Source organism: Sitodiplosis mosellana, unplaced genomic scaffold (genome assembly GCF_009176505.1).
Source record: "Sitodiplosis mosellana isolate CC-2019 unplaced genomic scaffold, AAFC_SMos_1.0 Smas_scaffold_2, whole genome shotgun sequence".
In the NCBI taxonomy this organism is placed as follows: Eukaryota; Metazoa; Arthropoda; class Insecta; order Diptera; family Cecidomyiidae; genus Sitodiplosis; species Sitodiplosis mosellana.
This window is the reverse complement of record NW_022595245.1, coordinates 694066-716665: the sequence shown is the minus strand read 5'-3', so window position 1 is coordinate 716665 and position 22600 is coordinate 694066. Positions and strand designations below refer to the sequence as shown.

The window sequence follows — 22600 nt, the reverse complement described above, 5'->3', positions numbered from 1 at the left end:
CATCTATTGATTTATCTGACGCAGATTCAGATGATGAATATGTGCCCCCCACAAAAAGAATGACAATATCAGATCCACAGCCGTCATCTTCAAACAATTAACACATTTTTATCTCTTTTTCATACATACGTAACAGCCATAAACTCATATTTCATACATAACAACAATAAATTGATATTTTCTATGTAATAATAGCTATAAAATGAATTGAAAAACATTTGTTTGATTTGAAATAAAGCGAAAAAGAAAAAAAATAGCCTATTTGTAGATTTGTGGCCGACTTATTGACCAAAAATTGTGAAAAATGGTCGAAAAATGATAAAAAAATGGTCATTTTTGAGATTTTGAGGCATTAGATGTGGTTTTTTCGGAAAAGTTTGTTCTGCATTTTTGTTCTACTATTCAATACCTACAAGATTGCTGAAGACACAAAAACAATATTCCATACGGTTTACCGAGATATAGCCTTGCGAAAATATCGAAAAATCGCTCAAAATCGAATTTTAGGTATAAAATGGAGTCTGGAGCCAAAGTTCTTATATCTTACAACTTGACAAAAGTAATGATGCAGAAGTTCTAGTTTCGGCGAGTACTTTCGCCGGATAATATCAAATTTGAGTCCCCAGAGAATAACCTGACAAATGTTGCACTGTGTTAGTCAACATGACGAGAAATCGGCGGGTACCTCATTTTGTGTGTGAAGTGTATTGATGGAAAATTTATAACGTGAATAAATGGGTGTATTGTTCACGATGGTCAGGTGTGTGAATGGGTATTGTTATCGAAAGTTGGAAAAAGTACAGTCGAATAGGTTGTGTGTGTGTGCATGAGTGCCGTTGCCAATTTGAATTCGATTAAAAAATTTTGACTTATTTATGCGATATAAATGATTGTGATAAATGGGCATGCATCACCTGCGCATAATATTTACATCCCACATGTACGGCAATTGAAGTTGAAAGGCAAATAATTTAGAAATGGGACGAGTGTTTTTTGTTTGCACATCGGGCAGTGTGGAGCGAGGTGGTGTGGTATGGTGTGTGCGATCTGACACGGACTAATGTGAGAAAATGCCAGATAGAGCGAAGTGAAACAAATCAAAGTAAGCAAACGATCACGTTTAAAATTGTGACTCGTGATTCAAAGAGCTTGCCTTACCATTCTCACTAAGAGTGTACCATTCCATTTTTCAGTGCTATAATGTCCCCGTTTTGTTTTCTGACTCAGCTCCAACGACAAAGATGAAGAGCACAAAAAAATTATTGCGAACATATATTTTCGACTTGCTGAGTAAGAAAAGAAAAAGTGAGCGAATGCGAAGGAAAGAAATGGTAGAAGAAAGAAAGCCGGATGGAGAGAAGACGAAGAAACAAAACTGGAAAACGCAATGAAAACAGGACACCGAAAAAGTAAAGCGAAAAACTTTCGAATATAAAAATAAGGGACCTGAACACAGTGCTGTATCCACCGTGAAGCATTTATTCGTTCGTTCCAGCACATTACCTTTTTTCCCATTTGGCCTTTTGCTTAGTTTTTCATTCTCTATTTTTCCGGTGGCACATTCGCATATATACGCTTAGCTACTGACTCCGCGTTGCCATTGTATGTACGCTCTCTGGCACTGGCACTGGCATTGGAGTATGTTTATTGTTGGACATTTATCAAAATTTTGTCACTTTATATCGCACGTAAATGTAAATGTATACATCTTGGAAAATGCCAACGAATATATTTGAAGCGCTCTCACTAAATTCACACAGCCATTCAGAGCACACGCATACACACACACTCACACATTGATATTCGAAATCGGATCCGAAAGTGATGCAAAACAGGCCAAAAAGAAGATGGGGAAACGGTTGAAAATAAATTTCACTTTTGGACCGCACAATCTCCAAATGTGTTCACATGCACACAATGTGTATGATGATATGGATGTGAAAAAGAGTGAGAGAGAGAGAGAGAGAGAGAGAGAGAGAGAGTGGGCTTACACCGAAAATTCCAATTCCAATTCCGATTTCACCATTCCAACTAAATTCGCCTGACAAAACAAAACAAATAGACGCCAAATTCTAAACATATCTTAATCAGATTTAGCAATAAATTAAATCTTTTCCCAGAATTACCAGGCATTTGATAGTATTCAGCGGTGGAAGAGAGAGGGAGAGAAGTTGAGAGGCAGCACAAATTCGAAAAGTGAGTGAAAGAGAGTGAGAGGAAAGGGAAGGAGTTACAGAGATATGCCAGAGAAAAGGAATAAAGGAAAACAAAAGCAAAATCATATGAGCTACATATCCACATTTGCGTGTGCAAGAAGGTCGCTTTTGTAAACACACACACACACACGCTGAAACCGGAATATTTGTTCGGAGAAGGAAAGAATAATAAATGCGGCTTATACACATTTTCGGGTCATGTCATTATTATGTACGTATGTGTTAAGTAGAAGAGTCGAATGCACAAACAATTTTTTTGTTTTTCGTCAATGCTCTACATATAGTGTGTACATATGTCATTGGTGTTGTTGATGTTGTTGGCATTGCCATCGACGATTAAATATTATAACTTGGCGAATATTATTTACACTCTAAAACATATATGTGTATGCATAATATTGGAAAATCTGAATGGCAAATATTGCTCCCTCTGTTTGAGATGTAAGTGACACAGTCACAGTGCAAGCAGCAGTAGCAGTGGCAGCCAACGGCCGTAAAGCTGGCAAGGTGGTCCAATATACCATGAAATCGCATAGATTTACCCAACACACATCGTTTGCTTACTCAACATAATATAAATGGATGGCGCATAAGTTTCCATCCGATCTCTCTCTCACTCTCACTCTCTGTCTGTGTACATATATTTGCCCTCCATTAACTTTTACAATAGTACTTTTTAAGTTGAAAGCTTTAAGCCATAGTTCGTAATTTTCGGGTGTAGTGCTCTCTCTCTCTCTATCTCTGTATTTGAGTTGGCTTGTCTTCTGGTCGGGTGTCTGTCGACGGACATGGGATCGATTTCCGCGCCAATCTCTCACAAACCAAACGCATGCCATATATGCATATGCGAAAAGATATTAAATTCCAACCGATAGTCTCGGTCGCATGTGCTAGTTGTGTATTTCACTGCTTTTACCAATGTTTCATTCTACTGTCAGTTTGGGCCAACAGTCGCTCTCTCTCTCACACTCTCGATTTTTTTTCTCGCCTTTTTCAATATTACGTGCACACATCCATCCGCTGTTACTGATGAAGAATATATGCAAATTCAACATATCAAAAGTTTGGAGCTTTAATTTGAAAATTTATTTATGGCTTTCTACGATAAAGATAAAAAAACGATAAATGGAATATGAATAAATGTGTTTGCGTGTGTTTGTTACAAACACAGTGTTTGCGTGTGTTTGTACCTCGTCTCCTCCACATCCAACCGACAAGAGAGAAAAAGAAAGAAAGAAAAAATGGGAATCGTTCTATATCGCATACTATTTGCGCTTAAATATCTCAATTTCTTGAAAGAGCGCGCACGGGATCATTTTTTTTCCTTCTTCACACGCCTCTCCTTTTTAATATCTATTCCTTCTACTAGATTTTTTTTCCTCTCTAGAAGAGCTTGTTTCATCGGCACCATTGTGTATCTCAGGGTGTATGTAATTTGATATCGTCGTGATAATAACGCTTTTGAATAGCTACCATTTAAATTTATGATTGGAGCTACAATTTATGGTGAACAAAGTCAAAATAATCATATAATTTCGACTTCCCTGAGACTTCGCGTGTACTATGTCTTGTCATATAAGAAGAATAGAGAAAAAAAGACGAGAAAAGAAAACTTTCGTTCGTTTTTCATGTGTTTTCTTCTCTTTCACCCACCGAAGAGTGTGCGAAAGAAAGATTTTTCGTTCTTCTTGCTTTTTTTTGCACCTTTCCATAACATGGTGATAGTCATGCTGAGTTCAATTTAAGATTGTTGAATTGAAGCACTTGAATGAAACGATTACAATGCCCCGTCGCCGTTGAAACAACGAAGTGGAAAAAGGAAGAGAAAAAAAAACAATATAACACATTTTTTCCCTTCTCACATACCGTTAAGTATTTGTGTCTGTATCTGTGTATATGTGTGCGCGCGCGAGCGACATTCTCCTTCTTTATCACTCTTTCACCGTTTTGCTCGGAATGCATAATGATGATTGATCGGTGGCAAAATTAAAAAAGCAGTAGCGACAGCAGCCGAAGAATTCCTGGCAAGCAGTCAACCATAGGCTTTAAATCGACTTGAAACAGGAAAATTTATAGACTACTTTCATTGTGTATGGGTGTGATACATAAAATTAGCAGGATAAATAATATGCACGCGTTGAGAAATATGTGTGATTTTAAATGAAGACCATTTAGATAAATGTGATCGACGTAATTTTTTTCGTTCGTCGTTTTGTCGTTGCCCTATATAATTGCGACGCAGACGACAATAACGAGACGATACTCGATATGGGTGAGCTGGAGCGTACCAATGTGATAGGGCCAATTCAAGAAATGTGAATGTTAAGTGAAAGGCAATTTGATTTTGTTGTTATTTCTTTATTTTTGTTGTTGTTGTTGTTTATTTATTCCGAAATATTCATTTTATATGATACAATGCAAATATCTGATAAATAAATTCGAAAAGTGTAATTTTGGTGTATGTGAAAGCTCTCGATTCCTAATCCGATTCGATGAGAGCTGTACACATACGAGTAAAACCGCCTAAAGAACTGAATACTTCAATTTACATTTTTATCATATTTTGTGTTGTTGTTTTTGTTGTTGTTGTCTTCATATAAGTTTCCAATTTTCGTTTCGATATTTTTCTTTTCCATCAACATAAATATCAATTTTTGTTTTCATTTCATTGTTTTTTTTTTTGTTCATATTTTTTTTGTAATAAAATATCCGATTCGTTTTCAATTATCGTTTAACCAATTTTTTTTACGCATTTAATCATAAAAACATGTAAAACAATTTGTTTTTCCTTTTTTTTTTTTGGTGTGTGAAATTTTTCTATATAAAATACATATCTTTTTTGTTTTGAATGTGAATTATTCAATTCCTTAGAGCTCGTGATTTGATTTAAGTGTCTGTCTGTCTGTCTGCGCCATGCACCACATGTTTGATGGTTATGTGCTGTGCAACGGCTACGCAGATACACTTTACACAATTAAAAAGAAAAAACAGAAAATCAAATAGAGTTTGTTATTTGGAAAAAAATTTGGTTTTGAATTTGATACATCTAGTAAGATCTACTCGTAAATGTATAAATTGAATATAATTAAATAAGCCGAAAAATAGAAAGAGCCGAAATATGTGTATGAATTATGTGTTGTTCAATTTGTCAATATTTATATATTTTGATAAAATCCGAAATTCAGTGATCTGACATTGAGATTCCGATTGAATTCAGCCTCTTGTTGGCATTGGCTGCTTGTGATTTGACATGTTATCCCTTTCTTTTCATCTCTTTCTCTCTCGCTTTTGCTCTTACTCTTTCGCTCTGTTTGTCTGGATGATATCTTTTTGGGGCAAAACACATACGTGTGAGTGTGTGTGTGTGTGCTTTGCCCATGTCAAAACCAAACATGCGTTGTTTCATTTACCGTTAAAAAGAAATACCTTCCAATTGGTTTCCCGGATGGTGAATGGAAATATGGGAACGACGGAAAGCATTCTTTCTTGCAGAAAATATGACTCGAATGCATTAATCTTACAAACTAGCGCTATAATAATGAATTTTTTTATAATTTTTTTTTTGGGTTATTCCAAACATGCAATATCTCTAAATTTTTTATACTTTTATCCAAATACATGATTAATTTAGTAATATTTATATTAGTTTTTTTTTTGGTTTTGTTTTGTTTAGCTTTGACAAAAAAAATTCTCTTTTTTTTATTTTTTTGTTTTTACGCAAATGGATTTGCCGAAAGTATAGAAAAATCAATACATTGAGTAAAAAACGTTTACTTATTTAATGAGAAATATTATGCGAAAAATTGGGTTTGTATTTGGCCAAAGGTGTTTTTAATCGAAAAAAGAAACAACGCAAAAATTAATGGAAATATTACGATTTCAAATGGAATACGTAAAATTGCAAATCAAAAATGGTTTATTGAAAGAAATAACATCAAATTATAACTCATAAGTCCTAAATCATATTGAAAAAAATAAATTATCAATAAAAAAAATTCATCAATTTCTTGTCCAAAAATTCTAAACCTATAAGTTAAAACGTCTTCTTCATAACGAAAGAAAAAAGTGAAACAAATCAACAGATTTTCAAAAAAATCTAAACGAAAAAGGTTCGATAACGTTCAAAAATGATAAAGTGTCGCATATTTATCAAATGGAGTTTGTTTTCGTTTTCTGCATTTTCATCCGGTTTCTGTGCTTAGCCCAATGTCGCCTATTTCTTTCAAGACGATCTCTTGAGGAATGAGTTTCAACTGTTAAAATAAAAATGCCGTTTATTTTATTGATTCTTCTGTTCACTGTTTTAAGTCATGCGTTTGTTTTTGCATTTCTTTTTTGTGTGTGTGAAATTAACGAGAAAAAGAAACTTCTGTTTTTGACTTTTGTTTGTTTTTCATTTAGCTCTGTTGTATCCAATTCAGTTGCTTTGATTGATTATGTGTGTTTGGCTGTGTGTGTGTGTGTGTCTTTTTTCTTTCTGTTTTTTTTCCATTTAAATATATACGTAAAATATATATTTCATATGTATCTATTTTTTTATAAATAAAATTGGAATTTGTTCTATTGTAAATTTGTTAGGAAAATTCTATTTGGACGTTGCTGGTTCCTGCTTTTGTGTGTGTGTGTGTTTTGTGTGAATAAAAAGAAATTTATTTTTATTGTAAAATCTTGTTCGTTTTTCGTTCTTCATTTTCACATCAATTGCAAAGTGAAACAAAAACGTTTTTATGGAATCTGTGGAACTTAACGATTTCATGATATATTTTATCGTTCATTTTGTGTGTAGTTTAAAATTAATTGAAAAAATTCCAAATGGATTTTCGTGGGGTGTAGTTTTTCTCTTCTTTTTTTGTGTTTGATATTTAAAACAGAAAAAAATCTTCTTCGGACAGAAAAAAAAACTTTTTTCTAATCAAATATTGAGTTTCAAAAGTCATGATTGCAACGAGGATCAAACCATTTTTTTAGTTTCACATTTAAATGAAAGATTTGCCATTTACAATATGAAAAAAAGGTAAACAAATAACATATCTTGTTGGTAACAAACATGAATTAGCTTTGTTTGTTGTATCCTGTTGTGTTCGTAATTCTCGTATCATTTGTGCGGATGAGTTTGTTCTGTTTGTGTTTTATGTTTCGTGTCCATTGAACGAAATCCATCCGCTTGTTTTCTGTTTCATGTTTGCTTGTGCTTTTGTGGGAATGTTCTATTCCCCAAAATCATTTTGTTTGTGTGTGTGTTTTTTTCTATATTTCGATCAATTCACGCAATGAAAATTGGTTCGCTTTTCAAATTTTTCCACTTATCGCTCGCATCGTGAATATTGCCGTTTGATTTGTTGTTGTTGTTCTTTGTTTAATTGGTTGTTTAGAGATTGATTCTGTTCTGTTTGTTTGTTTGTTTTTTTTTTCAGTTGTGAAAACTAATTGTTGTTTGTTTTCGCATCTTATTTGCTGTTTTGTATCTCCCATTGTGCTATACCTCTTGATAATTGTAATAACATTCTTAAAAACATAATAACAAAATATATGTATTTATTCTAGCTGTTGTGATGAGTACATGATCAAGTTTGTGAGTGAGTGTGTGTATGTGCTGCGCTGTTGTGTTTGTGTATGTGTGCCGATCGTTGCCAATCGAACTGAAGGCACTATTTCTAAGGCGCACGATTGCAATCGTGTACGATCATTTTGAAATCGTCCATTGATCGATGCCTTGGAAATAGCAAATATACGATCTTGATCGATCTCCATATAAAAACAATCGTAGACGATTGAAAAAATCGTCCACCGATTTACAATCGTGCACGATTGCAATCGTTCGCCTTTGAAATAGTGCCTGAGGCAGAGACAAAATGTCATGCCATCACATTATGGATTACATGTGTAACCGGTCATTGCACTAATTCAAAGTTTACTTTTCATCAACTTTATTTTGTTCTGTTTCGATTGTATCATTTTGCTCGTTTTTTTCATCTTCTAATGGAAAATCATACAGATTTTCACACTGATCGTTGTTTGCTTGTTTGTTTTGCTTTTTTTCGGTTCATCTTGTTTGAAATTAAAGTTTCAATTCAACACTGTGTTAGTGTAAGCGATTTTAATAAGTAATAACTAAAGCATTTGTTTGTGTGTGTTTTTTCTTGTTCAAATAACGATACCAATGTAACAAAAATATCGAAAAACATAATCACTTCTAATAAAAAATATGTTTCCCACATGTCTGTGTCTGTGTGGATTGCGCCGTCGAGTGTGCACGGTACGCGCACACTGCGCGGTGTGTCAAAGAAACACGGCCATTTCAAATTATCTATATCATTTTTTTGTTGTTTTTCTCTTGTTTTTTTCTTCTTCTTCTCTTTCTTCTTGGTTTGTTTGTGTAAATGTCAACAGAATCCTTATTTGACTATTGTTTTTCTTGTTTTTTTTTTCATTTTCTTCTTTCATTTATACAAACGGTGCTTCGATTTTTAAATTAACCTAGGTTATTGAATCACGGCACATCACATTGTGCGATGCACCGTGACGGTTTTTTTTTTGCTGTTTTGTTAGTATCATTGTTTATCTATGGCATTTTGAGAGGAACTTTAGTTGTTGTTGTTGTTGTTGTTGTGTTACTGTTTATTGTAAAATTGAGTCGATTTGTTGTTTATGAATAGTTTATTTCATTTATTGCGATGAAAAAAGAACTAAAAAAATCTTCTTAAAATTCAATAAGTTCTATTGTTGTTTGTTGTTGCTTTTTTTTTGTATCGGTTTCTTTACAATACATAAAATATCTTGATGTTTAGTCAATTAGGTTGATTTTTTTTCTCCCTTTTTTCAATTTCATTTGTTGTGGGAGGGCATCATGTTGCACTTGCTTGTTGCCATGTCATGTTTGATTTGGGTGGAATTTAATTGAGATCGATAAGCAAGTGAATGGTTTTTGTTCGAGTAAGCGACTGTTGGTTTCGAAATGAGAGTGTGTAGAAAAACGTGTGGAGATTTGGTTGACTCGATGAATCATTGTGGTGTGATGCTCCTCCCACACAATGCAATGTGTTTTTTTTATTGATTCTGTTTGCTTTTTAATTACAAATTATTTAAGCGAAGGCAACTTGTGTATATTTAATTTAATTACATTGATTTATGACATTTGACATTTCCACATTCAACGGAAATTCCGCCACGCTAGTCAATCTCTCTCGACAAGAGGAAAACACTTGGAATTCGGAATCCGATTTGTCGGCTTCACTCAATTCTCACTCTTCGATTGACTGCGATGCATGAATCCGAATTCAAATGTACATTGTATGTGGCTGACAATCACACAGGAAACGAAATTACAACGAAACATTTTTTTTCTTTTGTGTGTCGGAGTGAGACAAAAATCCGCGTCTGATAAGAATTTTGAAAAAACCAATCGATATCGAATTGGTTGCCGGGTCTATTGCGTGTGAAATTTTACTATGGTTCCTGTTCATTTGTGTTTTTCTCTTCATTCTCTCATGTATTTCCATCATCATCTTCTTTACATTGTGTGTCAAATAAATCACATTGAATCGGTTGGTTTTATGCTGCTTAACTTCTCTCTGTTCATTCTCATCTTCGTCTCTCTCTCTTTTTTACACTATTTTAAAAAATATAACTTTAACTGTGCTTTTTTTTTACTTATAATTCTGATTTAATTTACACGATTTGGTGAATCGCGTGTATTGTTGTATTTGCTATTTTATTTGATACGATTGAGCGAAACATGGAAAATTTCATTGCGAACGTTTTCAAATGCGTTTTTTTCTTCTTCTTTTTTTTCAATTCTTCTTTTGTTTTTGTTTTGTTTAATGTTCAATGTTACCTATGTTCATTTCTGTTCTTCATCTTATATAAAAACGTAAACTTAGTGCTTTGGCACAACATGAATAAATCGAGGGAAAAATATAATAAAAGAACTATCGCTTCAACTAAAATGCAATTTAATCAAACGAAAAAAAAGAAAAACCATAAAATGAAATCGATTCGTAACAAATAAAAACATTCCATTAGTTTGGAGTGAGCAAAAATAAATCGATTGTTCAACAAAATTAGGAGAAATTGAGTAAAAAAAAATAAACATTCAAAGAAGATTGGTTGTGATTGGAATTATGTCTCAAGAAACGTGAGATTTTGATGCTGATCGTTTTAGCAGCAGGTCGTTCAATGGAATTTTCGTTTCTTGCCACCACCACGCTTGGATTGGCCCTTTGACTTTCGCTTTTTGCCTTTCGACAATCCACCCGATGCCGATCCGCTCAACGCACTGATATTACCAAAACTGGTGATCTCATCGCCGAGAGTGCCTGCAATACATGCCAGTTTTTTGTTAATAAATTATGAATAAAATGACAAAAGCTAGTCAAAAGTCAAGGGATCGATTGTATGTACCGAGTGTGGTGAGTTTCCTTTGGCGATGCTTTTCGGCTTTGGTGACAGGTAATCGTGTAAGATAGTTTTCTTCATACTCTTCCTTCTCTTTTTGTGCTCTGGTTAAGAGTTGCTGTGCGCGTGAACCTTCTGTTATCTCAGTAGGTGTATCCAAACATTCTTCTTTCAAATCTTGAATAATATTTGAACTGAAAATAGAGAAACAAAACCGAATTCAGACATTGAACGAAATTGCGAATGACATTGAATGTGATTTTATGAATGATCATTGGGAATTTATTCTTCTCCCTTTAAATCTGATTTATATGGTTCTTACTTCAAAGCTCGTTTTCTGGCACGTTCCATTTGTTTGCGGGCGCGTTCTGCTTTAGTGTCTTCACCATCATAATGAACAGCGCTCAGTTTTGGCGGTACATAAACGCCACCTTCTTTGGCTGAACCCGATTTTTTGACATTTTTACCGGATTTGGTAGTCTCTTCTTCTGAATCGTCATCACTGCTTTCGGCCGTGTCTCCGGTTTCGATTTGAGTAGTGAGAGCGCTCAAGTTTGGCTGTAAAATAAAATACATTTTCAGTGATGATTTTTTGGGTGATTTTTTAACTTTTCTTCTATGGTTTTGGATATTGTCCAATTTTTTGTATTTTTTTTCTTCTTTTTTTAGATTTTTGTTAGACTTTTGGTGTCTTTTTTTACTTTTCGTCTATTTTTTCATGTATTTTTCCTGAATATTACCTAACAATGTTCCAACAAATAAACAAAACCATGAATCTGAGCTTGATTTTTACCTTGAAATTGATTGGATCTTTGGAGTTGGTGACACCAGTAATGGCTGTTTTGACCAATTTATCGATTTGATAGCGCAATTTGTAGTCAATTGGGCGAATCTTCTCCAGTACAGTCCGAATTTCAATTAAACGATCAATTGATGGATCCCGTTCGATTTTTTTGCCTATTCGGTTGCAACGATATAAAAAAGATTGCTCAAAAGTTAGTTAAAAAAAACCACGAAATGCTTTTTTTTTGTCTAAAATTGATTCGGAATATTAAAATTACCTGAGCATTTTCGGAGGACCACGTAGGTAAGATTAATCAAATATGTCAATAGCATGTGATACCTAACCTCTAGAAAACTAAGCCCATATTCGGTTGTGAGTTCACCACTTTTGACGCGTTGCAACATGCTCTCGACCAAGTCTGAAACTTGTTTTACATTATTATTCATCTCACCGAGCAGTTTCATTGCGTTTGGCAAGTCCTCTTCGATTTCATAGTCATCTAAAGCCTGAAAATACCATCAGAAACAGAAACAACAGAGAAAAAAAAACACGTTGAGTATGAGTACAAAAAATGGGCATACCAAACATCGAATACAACGAAGAAAAAAAAATGGGAAAAAACGCAAAACGAAAAAAATTGAAAATTAAAAACTGAAATAAATATAACCACCCCGAATGACTCACACCACACAACATCACTGTTATTGGCATGTACATTGGTTTTGCTTCGGCCAGCAGTTGAATATTTTTTCCGCATTGAACACAACAAGAGAAAGAGACTACGTGATATATTGTTCGATTGATTTATAGTGCTCATATTGGTATTTGTTTTGATGAAACAATACAAGTGTCTCCCCTAAAACTGGGGCCACTTTACAGGCACTCTCACTCTCTCTCTTTTCTTCTATCTCTGTCTTGCCTCGCAATAATATTCAGCTTTTCGTTTTGCATTTTTCTTTCGTTCTTTCATGCTTCTCTTTGCCATTTCTATTTGGAATTTAGTAACTACATATGCATTTATTTTTGAATAGCGACAGTTTTTCCAACGCGATTTCTGTAAAACTGTAAAATTGTAAAAATCGTCCATAATTAATAACGCTTACTCGTTTGACCATTCGAGCTGGCAATGTTCACGAGTGTGTGATATGTGTGTACTTGTGTGCGTGTGTGTGGGTATGTGTGTATGCGTCGGGATTTGCGAGAGCGAATTCATTTGTGCGGAATATCAATTAATCGGATTTGGCTGCATATTTTCGTTTGATATGTTGATGGAGTTGGGAGAAAATTTCGTTGGACATGGATACATAATTGATAGGAGTCGCGCTGTTTCGATTCATAAATGTGCTCTTTACCTGCACCAGCCGAAAGGAGGTTTGCCTGTTTCTCTTTCACCCTCACTCTTGTGCTCGCTCATTCAGTCATTCGCGAAGGACAAACGGAATGGATGGACGACCGAACGAACAGCGACCGAAATGAAAAGGGATATGATGATGGAAAGGTGAACAGCAGAACTAATACTGAAATGTCTGATGCTGATGCTGTTTGCTATTCTGCATGGATTGTGAACCTATCAAATCAGTCGCGTAAAGATATCGATTGAATATACCAAATAACCGAACACAATATAACAACGAAAACAAATGAATGTCCAGTGGAAGTGGAAAGCGAAAAAAAAAAAGAATCCAGTGAGCGAGAGAAGAGAGAAGAAAAAAAAACGCCGGACAGGGACAAGACTAGCATAAAAACGTCATGAATACGTCCAGCAGGGAGAGCGAGTAAGCGACAGCACAAGAATGAAAGGATGAAGTGATGGGTAAAAAACGCGATCGCAAGTGCTGGGAATATTATCCATTTTCAATATATATCATCTCTCTACAATGTTTGAAATTGCATACGGTAGTTATGATGTTGTCTGTTTTCGTTTTTCATTTCTCTTTTCCATTTTTATCATCGTTTAATAATGGATTCATCGCGTACCGCCCCCCTCATTCCAATTCGCGAGCACGTTCGATTCTTTCATTGACCGAAAATAAAAAGAAGAATCACCAGCAACAACAACACCACCATCAGAGCAGTAGCAATAGCGAACGAGCGAGTGAGAGAGAGAGAGAGAAAAAAAACGGAAAAATCATAACAAAAAATAGATGCAAAAATAAAAGAAGTGTACTGAGGCGCATACAGTGAAATGCAGGGAAAAAAATCCGTCCATAGAATAAAAATGGCAGCAGCAGCAATAACGAACCAAATATGAATTGAATAGAGAACCATCATCGGTGGCGGCAGCAGGAAGAAGATACAACGAACACAAATCGAACAAAAAATAAAATAGAAAAAAAACGACAACGACGACGATGAAATAGGAATGAAAAAAAAACACACAGCAGCAGCAGCAATGAGGAATACACTCTGTGTGGAGCCTGGACTATTGCACATACAAAGTGAGTGTATGTACCGAGGATAGGAACAAGCTGAAAAAAGTAAACAAAAATCACCACACAATCGCAAACAAAACTTTGACAAGAAAATCAATAATCATTTTTTGTGTGCGGCTCAACCCATTTCGTCGTCAGTCGTATTTTTCTGCATCCCTTTTTTGATGGTTATACTGTTGTTGTTGTTGTTGGTATTGTTGTTGTTTTTGTTGCTACTGTAATGCTGATGCCATTGCTGTGCTCTACTCCTGCTACAGTTCAGGTTGCTGGCTCAAATTTTTCTCGTTGGTGTGTTTTTTTTTTCATTCTGTTCCCGTGCACACGTTTGTGTGTGCTGTTTTTTTTTTCATTTCGCTTCTCTGTGCTGCTCGTCGTGTATTTTTTTTTGCTGCCGTACTCTTCTCTTCTGTATGCTGTATTTTTTTGCGCGCATTTTGTGATTTCAGTTCGTCGAATAGTGGCATCGCCTGCTACACACCATCACCGTCATCGTGACCATCGCCACCATCGAAATCAATGTGTATGCGTTTTTTCGAGGTAGCTCACTTCAGCCACTCGCTATGCACAATCACACACAGACAGAAAGCGCGAGATTGGCGAATCCGTGAATCGGATCACCGTACACTGTGCGAGTTGATTTGCCTGCACCATACTCGTCTTTTTTTTATTTATTTATTTTTTTCGTTGCTTTTTTTCTCATATAAATTTGTACATTTTGTTGTTGCTGGTTGCTCTCGATGTTACATGTATAAATCTGGTTGCGCTGCGCTATACTATATATTATTATTAATTCCACGATTTTTTTTTATATTCTACATACCACGCTCACGCTCTCGTCTTTGCAAAGCAAATTTTATTTTGCCCTCTCCGCATTTTTTTTTTACTTTTGTCATTTTTTATTTATTCCAATTTTTTTTCTCGCACACACATTTTATTTGCATGAAATGCATTTATCCGTTCGTTCATGGTTTGGTTGTTTTTTTCTCTCTCGTTCTCTGCGCCAGCGTATATTTTTTTCTCTCGCGAACTCTTCATTATTTTTTTTTTTCGCTTTCGCGTTTGCCTGCATGCAACTCCACTAATGGAAAAGATTAACAACGAAAAAAAAAAACAAATTTCGGCTTTTTTCCCCGATGCGAAAATTGATGATGCAGAGATGCAATGAATTGAACGGTTTACAATGACAACGGAAGAAGACGACCACGACTACTGATTGACGGCACCAAAATATCAAAACAAACAAGCCGCCACAAAACTAAGAAAGCATGCCGTCTTCAGAAGTGACAGTACACACATAGACAGAAAACGACGACAACGACGTGTAAGAGAGCATATACGGAGCGAACGAAACGAAACGGAACGAAACGTACGTACCGAAAACACACGGAGAGTGTGTGTATTTGGGCGACTTTACTTGACTTGACGGCTTGAATGAGGAAAATACACAACGAGAGAACACCATACACAAGGAGCAACACATAACCTAAGATGTTCGCTGGCCCGATGCTCGTTCATGTGTTCACGCCGAGAGCGCACCAAGTAACTCAGTGCGAGCTGTGAGGAGAGAGAACCGCGCGTACATAACGACGACGACGTATTTCCATGGTGTATGCATATTTACTTAGCAACATTTGAAGCCGTTCTCCGTGAGGAGAGAGAGAAAGAGAGCTACGTGTGTAATCTTCCACATGGTGTCTTGTCAACAACAAAACCTACATAATAATATTATGAGCACACTGGCAAAACTGACGACGACGACGTAGTCGCCGTCGTTGTCGTCGTCGTCGTCGTTCTTTCCATCCACATTCGGAATACGGCAAAATATGCAATGTGACCAGTGTTTGCATCTTGAAATTTTGAATTTTCAAACCTCGCAAACCGATTTTTCCGATGCTCTTTTGATCAATGTCGATCAGAAAATTTTCAACCTCTCACAAACGATGTAGCGAAAAAAAATATGTCCGATTTGATTTTCTATCATCTTGAATTCGAAATGCCAATCCTTGTAAAAATCGCGGAAAAAAAACCAGTCGATGCGAGGCGCATGTAAAAAAAATGTGTCGAAACTCGAAACCGAACACGAAAAAAATCTCTACAGCAAAAATGCGAATCTATCTCAAATGAATTTGTGGTGTGGAATCGAGCAAGAAAAAATAAAACGATAAAAACTAGCAGAAAATTCTCGAATTTCCATCAAATATATTTACCTGAACCATTTTTTATGCGTTCCTTTCGAGCCTTCGCCAGCAAATATTGTTTAAGTTTTTTTTTTTGTTTCGCGTTCACCTCTTATACGATTACTGTCACCAAAACAATATATATAAAAAAAAACTTGGAAATTTATCTAATTCATAACTAGGATTGTTTTAACGAAAATACAAAATGCACTGTACACTGTATTGTGTTCTGGTTCGTTTGATGCAATTGTAAAGAATGAGAGTCTATGTGAGAAAAATTTTGTATTGGGATGAAAAATTATAAGAACTCAACAATGTTGCACCTATTCTCACCGCACTATTCTATGGGTTTGAATATTACTAATGAAATGAATATCTGTACTTTTTTCCATGGCGTTTCGGCGTTTCGCGAGTTCCATTCTTTTATTGTATTAATATACGTGTGTTTGTGTGTATATCATTCATTCTCGTTTTCTCTCTTTCGTCTATATTGGGCTTGGAAGCCCCGCGCGCGCGATTGTTGTTGCCATCGTGCATATGTATTTATCGTTGCGATTGTTGTCAGTGTGTGCGTGTCAGCGAGCAACATTTTTTTCCAATCGCACACATTTTTTTCCGTGGATTTGTTACATATGTTGTAGTGACTGTATATATATCATACGTGATTTTAGCAGAGATTCGGGCCACACGACTGCTATGCTACTATGAGTGCATCGCTCACTTTTTTCCACTATGAACTTTGAATGTCTACTGATAAAATTACTTTTGAATGAATGGATTTTAGAATTAAAATCACTTTGAATGCTTCAAAAATATTTCGATTTGAAATCACAATTGCGATTTATTCTAAAATGTGCTTCTTTTACAGATGCTAAAATTCATTCCGCAAGGTTGGTAACTCATCACTTGACAGCGTCATGAAGTGTCAAATGTATGCTTTAAAACGTTTGCGAAACGTCAAACAGTCAATTTGCATTGGACTATGGAAAATTTATGTTTATAAAATTTGTTAGTGATTTATCTCTTTCACCTGTATTTATATATACTTAGATTGAATGTGACGAACTGTGAAAATTGGCGAAAATGTCTGACACAGAGTATGAGAAATTTGAGATAAACGATTATGATTTGGAGAATGAGTTTAATCCATTTCGAACCGGTCGAAAGCGACCGACGAAAAATCAACAAATTTATGGCATTTGGGCTGATGATGATAGCGATGATGAGGGCAGTCAAAGCACATCAAAAGGTCGAAATCGTGGCGATACACGAAGAGGAAAAGATTATACGGCGCCCATCGGTTTTGTTGCCGGCGGAATTCAACAGTCGGGAAAGAAAAAGGAGGAAGAAACCAAGAAATCAGATGAAGGTAAGTGTAAAATAACGTTTTTATTCGGTGTGAATCAACAATTCTATCCGGTGAACACTAAATTAATGGGAATAACGAGTGTTGAAAATTGTGTATGAATTTTACAAATTCTGAGTGTATTTTGATTGAAAATCGTGTTTTGTTTACAGAAAAAGCAGATGGAGCAGACGGTAGTAACACATCAAGTGAATCCGATGGTGAAGCAAGACCAACAATGTCATTTAGAGGCAAAGGTGGTAAGGGAGGCAAGCAAAATCAAGCGGGTTTCCAGTTCACGTCAAACTCAATGCCAAATAGAGGCTTGGGCAATTGGGAGCAACACACGCGTGGTATTGGAGCCAAATTGCTGCTTCAAATGGGTTATGAGCCTGGCAAAGGTTTAGGAAAAGATTTACAAGGTATATCACAGCCAGTGCAAGCACATTTGCGTAAAGGACGCGGAGCAATCGGTGCGTATGGCACTGAACACGGTCAAACGATCGGTGATGCCAAATCAAATAAACCCAAAGTGGATGAGGATGAAAAAGAAGAAAAAGATTTCAAAGAAAAAATGGAGCAGTGGCGTAAAGGACCAACTGATTCAAAGTCGAAAAAGAAACGCTACTACAAAAGTGTGGAGGATATTATTGAGAAAGGGAAAAAAAAGAATTACATACTTTCGGATAAGTTGAGGTAATTTTTGATCAAATTTATTTCTTTTTTTTCTGCTTATTATTTCCTCATCAACTCTGCTTTGTTCCAAAAAACTGTGATTTCGAAGCATTTTCTTATATTTCATTAAATTTGAATTTGAATTTGAATTTCATTCTTCTCTTCTTTCTAGCACAAAAATGAGCAATGTAACCGTCATCGATATGACTGGGCCAGAAAAGCGTATATTAAGCGGCTATCATGCGCTGGGTCAAGCAAAAATGAGTGAAGAAAATCTGTACAAACAGCGGCCAGCAAAGGAGTGTGTCAACTTTGACTTGCCCGAACTAACCCATAATCTCGATCTCATTTTGGATATGTGTGAGCAGGAAATCATTCAAATTGATAAAAATAAGAAGGCAGCAGCTGATCGTAAGGTGGCATTGCGCCAAGACAAGGAAAGTTTGGAGAAAATTGTTAAATTGGAACAGGATCACATTGCAACGCTGAAGAATGTGACGGAGTTAGTTGAGTCATTGGCATCGCCCAAAGAACCGTTAACATTGAGTAAATCGGCGGAAATATTCACACAACTTCTCAACGAATATCCAGATGATTACAAAGAGTTTGGCTTATCGGATTTGGTGCCCGGTGTGATTGCACCTCTGTTTCAACGAGAATTGCGTGATTGGGATGTTTTGGATGCGCCTGAATATCCAGTGAAACTTCTTAAACGCTTTGAATTCCTTAACGACGATAAAAGCCAAAATAACAATATTTTCAGTCCTTATTCATCGCTGATTATGTTTGGCATCATTCCGAATATTCGGACAGCAATAGCCGAATGGAACCCACGAAATCACCAAGCCATGGCTGATCTACTCGATACTTGGGCCAAACTTTTCCCAGCCCATATACTTGATAATGTCCTCGAAAAGCAAATTCTGCCGCGAATCGTCAAGGGCGTTGAAGTATGGGATCCAACGACAGATACACTTCCAGTTCACTTTTGGGTTATTCCATGGCACAATTTGCTCGGAACGAAGATGAAAGAAAACGTTTATCCGATGATTATGGAAAAATTGAGCAAAGCACTTGTTTCATGGTTACCATCCGACCGATCGGCCAGAGCTATCATCGCACCGTGGAAAGGCGTTTTCCCAGAAACAGACTTCCAAAACTTCCTGCTCAAGAATATTATTCCGAAGTTGCAGCTTACTTTGGGTAAGTTTGGAATTGAAGATAAATTTCTTTCTCATAATTGTCATTTTAACCTTTATTTCCTTCCCTTGTTAGCGGAGATAATAATCAATCCACACCATCAAGACATGGATCAATTCAATTCAGTTTGGGAATGGCATGAGTTGATATCTACACAAGCAATGGCACAGATGCTTGGGAAATACTTCTTCCCGAAATGGATGCAGACGCTTGTCATTTGGCTCAATCAGAATCCGAATCTGGAGCAAGTTAGTAGATGGTTTTTAGGGTGGAAATCACAATTTTCAACCGCCATTTTGGAGTCAATCACTATCAAAGAACACTTCCGTCGAGCTCTTGAGTTGATGCAACGTTCGACTGGTGCTGGTCTACCGGCAAATATGCAGATGCCAACGCCAATCATTGAACCGATCGTGAGTGCGCCTCCACCACCGTCGCTAATGGATTTCAATGTTGGACCCGCACCACAGCTCGAATTCAAAGAACTCGTTTCACAGAAATGTGCCGAACGAGGAATCATCTTTGCTCCGATGCCAGGCCGCAGAGAACACGGCAAACAAGTCTATCGAGTTGGCAAACTGTTTTGTTACATTGATCGAACAGTCGTTATGTTGAGTGACGGTAGTTTTACCAATTGGATACCTGTTTCAATACCATCACTACTTGACCGAGCCGTTACCGGAGCATTTTAAATTGTAAATTCATTGGAGTAATCAGTTTTAGTTTTTTTTTTTATTTCGCAAAGAGGATTAAAAATACACATTTCGTTAATAAACATTTATAATACATAAAACAAATATATGAAGACTTTTTTCTAAAAAGATAAAATGAAGATTTCTTAAGGCACGTGTGATTTTTGGCCACCGGTTTGTTTGTTTGTGCTTGCTCGTTTTGTGTTAAAATATAAGGCAAATACTTTGTAATTAGTCCAGTTAAACACGCATCGTTTTCTGGTAAGTAAATTAGTGTGCGCAAAAATAGTTGACAGAACAACGGCTATGTGTGCTTAGCTCTTGAGTTGTGATGCCTTCTTGCTTTTGTCAATTCTTGGCGGTACTTTGCCCAAACTACCAGCATTCATCAGACGGTTGTACATTCTGGAAGTGAAAAGGCGAGACAATGAATTGATTTCATTCAATTTAACGAAATGTTGTTCTATTCATTCATTTTGATTTATATGGGTTTAGTGGTTACTCAAAACAGCATTTTTATAACTGCAAAATGGACAGTTGAAGTGACATATTGCGAAGAATCATCACTCACATTCTGTACGCTTCCGTTTTGATGTATTCAAGTACATGATTGATTCCAAGTATGTATTGTTCGGCAATTTGTGGAACCCATTCGTTCTCTTCCATTTTCAAAACTGATTTGCTGCCTTGCAAGTCAAGGAAACCTAAAATTCACACAAAACATCGATTATTGTTGAGTCGAAATGTCCTCTCAGTAAAAAGGAATTCCAAGAGAGAAATTCTCTATGAACTGAACTGGTCAAACTTACCAACTTCTGGTGGAAGAACCGTCAAACGATTGTTTTGAATATGCAATTCACGCAAACGAGTACATTCTCCGATCTCACGTGGGACATCCAACAGTTGATTGTCGCGTAGGCCCAACTAAGTTCGAATAGAAGAACGAGTTTTGTCAAAAAAAAAATCACAAATTTCTTCTGATCGTGTGATCAGATTTAATCCTTCAAACTTTTTTTCATTGAAATTCAAACTTGACATTTGCTCTTTTTCCGTTTTTACTCACAATTTGCAAATTCTTCAAGTTTCCGAGGCCTGGAGGGATGTGCTCAAATTCATTGTCTCCCAAGTACAAAGCGCGAAGAGTTTCTGCAAGCGAAAATGATAAGTGATGCAACAAATAACAATTTTCAAGCAAAACAAAATGTTCTAATTCTCTTGGAGGTTCATCCCTCAATCAAGCGTTTGATCATTCATTCAAGTTCTAAAAGTGAAGAATCTATGGAAAATCGCGAAAAAAATGATTATCCTTTAATTACCCATCATGAAAAAGTTTCCGGGTAATGCATTTTCGTCCAAATTATTGTATGACAAATCGAGTAATTCGAGCACTGGGAAGGCACCAAAACCGCGAGGCAATGAACTGAGACGGTTGATGGACAAGTTCAAAATACGAAGTTTTGGCATTGACGAAATCGAAACTGGGAGCTCTTCGATATGATTGTTGGTCAAATTCAAAATCTCCAAATTCGTCAAATTGGCAATGCCAGGCGGGATTGCTGCAGAAAATGAATCACAATTAGTTTGGTTCTTCTTATCATCAAACAACCGATATGTTTGATATGATTTCACTGGGATCAAACTTACATGCGATGCGATTATGACTCAATGTCACTCTGGTCACATTCAGCATATTCACTGGAATAAAACATAAATGACGTAAATGTTAAAAATAGTCCAAGTATTTGGTATTAGTTCGGATGAGAATTCAACTGCAAAACATTGATTTTGGCCATTCAACACACTGGGAATTGGCATTCAAATGACACAAGCAGCGCCCACAGTGCACAGAAAACAACTCAATGATTTTATGCCCAAATATGGAAATTTGGTGCATAGCGAACATATTTCTGATGAACTTACACAGGCCTGGCATTTCATCGAAGGAAATTACATTTTTGTCAACCAAATCTAATTCGCGAGAACGAGCTTCGCGTGCTTCGTCGAGTGCTTTTTTCACTTTCGACATTTTACTGTTCATAGGTAAACAAGATACTGGCCCTTGATTCATTGTTATTATTGTTTTTTTCACTCCAGTTGCTCGAATAATTCGATTATCACGAAAACACTATGATGGTATTTGCAAATGACACCTATACACAAGAATCCATCACATATGAAATTTGACAGATTACGAGAAATGGTCGCATTCCATGCTGTTCGACGTATTGAACGCACTTTTCATTATTTGCGAGAGGTACTTAAGAAAACTGAATTTGATTTCTTTTGCAAGAAATTTTAAATTAAAATATTTGAAATTATAATATAAATTAAATTGAAATTCGCTTCATTTTTACGAAATGAATTGAATTAAAATTTAAATGCGAAAAACGAACGTTTTTCGAATCCAAAATACTTAAAGTTCAACAATTCAAAGTGAATAGCATGCTCATCAAAGTGGATATACACAAAATACCATTTGTGAGTGTGTTTGTGTTTGTGTAAATAAATGGCTGGTTTAGTTGGTTGAGTCAACATCAACATTCGAATGTGCAATGTGCGGTCGGTCTTTTCTTGCCTAAGATTTTTCGTGGATGCCAAGCGTTTGCCGTCTCGTTCTCAATGTTTCAAGCATTTTGTTCTAATTCAACTACAGACGCATCACGTACGTGCGTACGTGTGTGTATG

At 36.1% G+C, this 22600-nt stretch overlaps 3 protein-coding genes across 5 annotated transcripts; 1 reads left to right on the top strand and 2 right to left on the bottom strand.

Moving 5' to 3' along the window:
- Positions 1–9678: 9678 nt before the first annotated feature.
- Positions 9679–16917, bottom strand: LOC129565352 (neuroguidin). Of its 3 annotated transcripts, XM_055440144.1 has the most exons (7): positions 13574–14589; positions 12498–13407; positions 11672–11900; positions 11404–11567; positions 10933–11168; positions 10617–10804; positions 9679–10531 (listed from the first exon to the last, which is right to left on the bottom strand). In XM_055440144.1, the coding sequence occupies exons 2-7, from the start codon at positions 12507–12509 to the stop codon at positions 10389–10391; spliced, it is 972 nt and encodes a 323-aa protein (XP_055296119.1). In that variant the 5' UTR covers positions 12510–13407; positions 13574–14589; the 3' UTR covers positions 9679–10388. The 3 variants fall into 3 exon arrangements, with proteins under 3 accessions (XP_055296119.1, XP_055296120.1, XP_055296121.1); XM_055440145.1 differs by lacking the exons at positions 12498–13407; positions 13574–14589 and adding an exon at positions 16034–16917; XM_055440146.1 differs by lacking the exons at positions 12498–13407; positions 13574–14589 and adding an exon at positions 14647–15038.
- Positions 16918–16935: 18 nt separating this feature from the next.
- Positions 16936–20020, top strand: LOC129565349 (septin-interacting protein 1). Its single transcript, XM_055440138.1, has 4 exons — positions 16936–17372; positions 17522–18044; positions 18196–19226; positions 19299–20020. The coding sequence occupies exons 1-4, from the start codon at positions 17087–17089 to the stop codon at positions 19913–19915; spliced, it is 2457 nt and encodes an 818-aa protein (XP_055296113.1). The 5' UTR covers positions 16936–17086; the 3' UTR covers positions 19916–20020.
- Positions 19940–22084, bottom strand: LOC129565353 (ras suppressor protein 1). Its single transcript, XM_055440147.1, has 7 exons — positions 21836–22084; positions 21560–21610; positions 21232–21471; positions 20979–21061; positions 20725–20839; positions 20487–20619; positions 19940–20320 (listed from the first exon to the last, which is right to left on the bottom strand). Exons 1-7 carry the CDS (start codon positions 21981–21983, stop codon positions 20230–20232), a joined length of 861 nt encoding a protein of 286 aa, XP_055296122.1. The 5' UTR covers positions 21984–22084; the 3' UTR covers positions 19940–20229.
- Positions 22085–22600: the final 516 nt, after the last annotated feature.

What these genes read in the sequence shown, in the direction of transcription:
- LOC129565352 (XM_055440144.1), bottom strand. An exon ending in GGTCCTCCGAAAATGCTCAG is followed by an intron (nt 11,568 to 11,671) that starts GTAATTTTAATA and finishes GCAACCGAATAG; the next exon opens with GCAAAAAAATCGAACGGGAT. An exon ending in AAGATCCAATCAATTTCAAG is followed by an intron (nt 11,169 to 11,403) that starts GTAAAAATCAAG and finishes TTTATTTTACAG; the next exon opens with CCAAACTTGAGCGCTCTCAC.
- LOC129565349 (XM_055440138.1), top strand. Translation starts at nt 17,087, where the DNA reads ATGTCTGACACAGAGTATGAGAAATTTGAGATAAACGATTATGATTTG. An exon ending in ATACTTTCGGATAAGTTGAG is followed by an intron (nt 18,045 to 18,195) that starts GTAATTTTTGAT and finishes TCTTCTTTCTAG; the next exon opens with CACAAAAATGAGCAATGTAA. An exon ending in GAAGTTGCAGCTTACTTTGG is followed by an intron (nt 19,227 to 19,298) that starts GTAAGTTTGGAA and finishes TTCCCTTGTTAG; the next exon opens with CGGAGATAATAATCAATCCA.
- LOC129565353 (XM_055440147.1), bottom strand. Translation starts at nt 21,983, where the DNA reads ATGAATCAAGGGCCAGTATCTTGTTTACCTATGAACAGTAAAATGTCG. An exon ending in GAGTCATAATCGCATCGCAT is followed by an intron (nt 21,472 to 21,559) that starts GTAAGTTTGATC and finishes CATTTTCTGCAG; the next exon opens with CAATCCCGCCTGGCATTGCC. An exon ending in AAAACGGAAGCGTACAGAAT is followed by an intron (nt 20,321 to 20,486) that starts GTGAGTGATGAT and finishes TTTCACTTCCAG; the next exon opens with AATGTACAACCGTCTGATGA.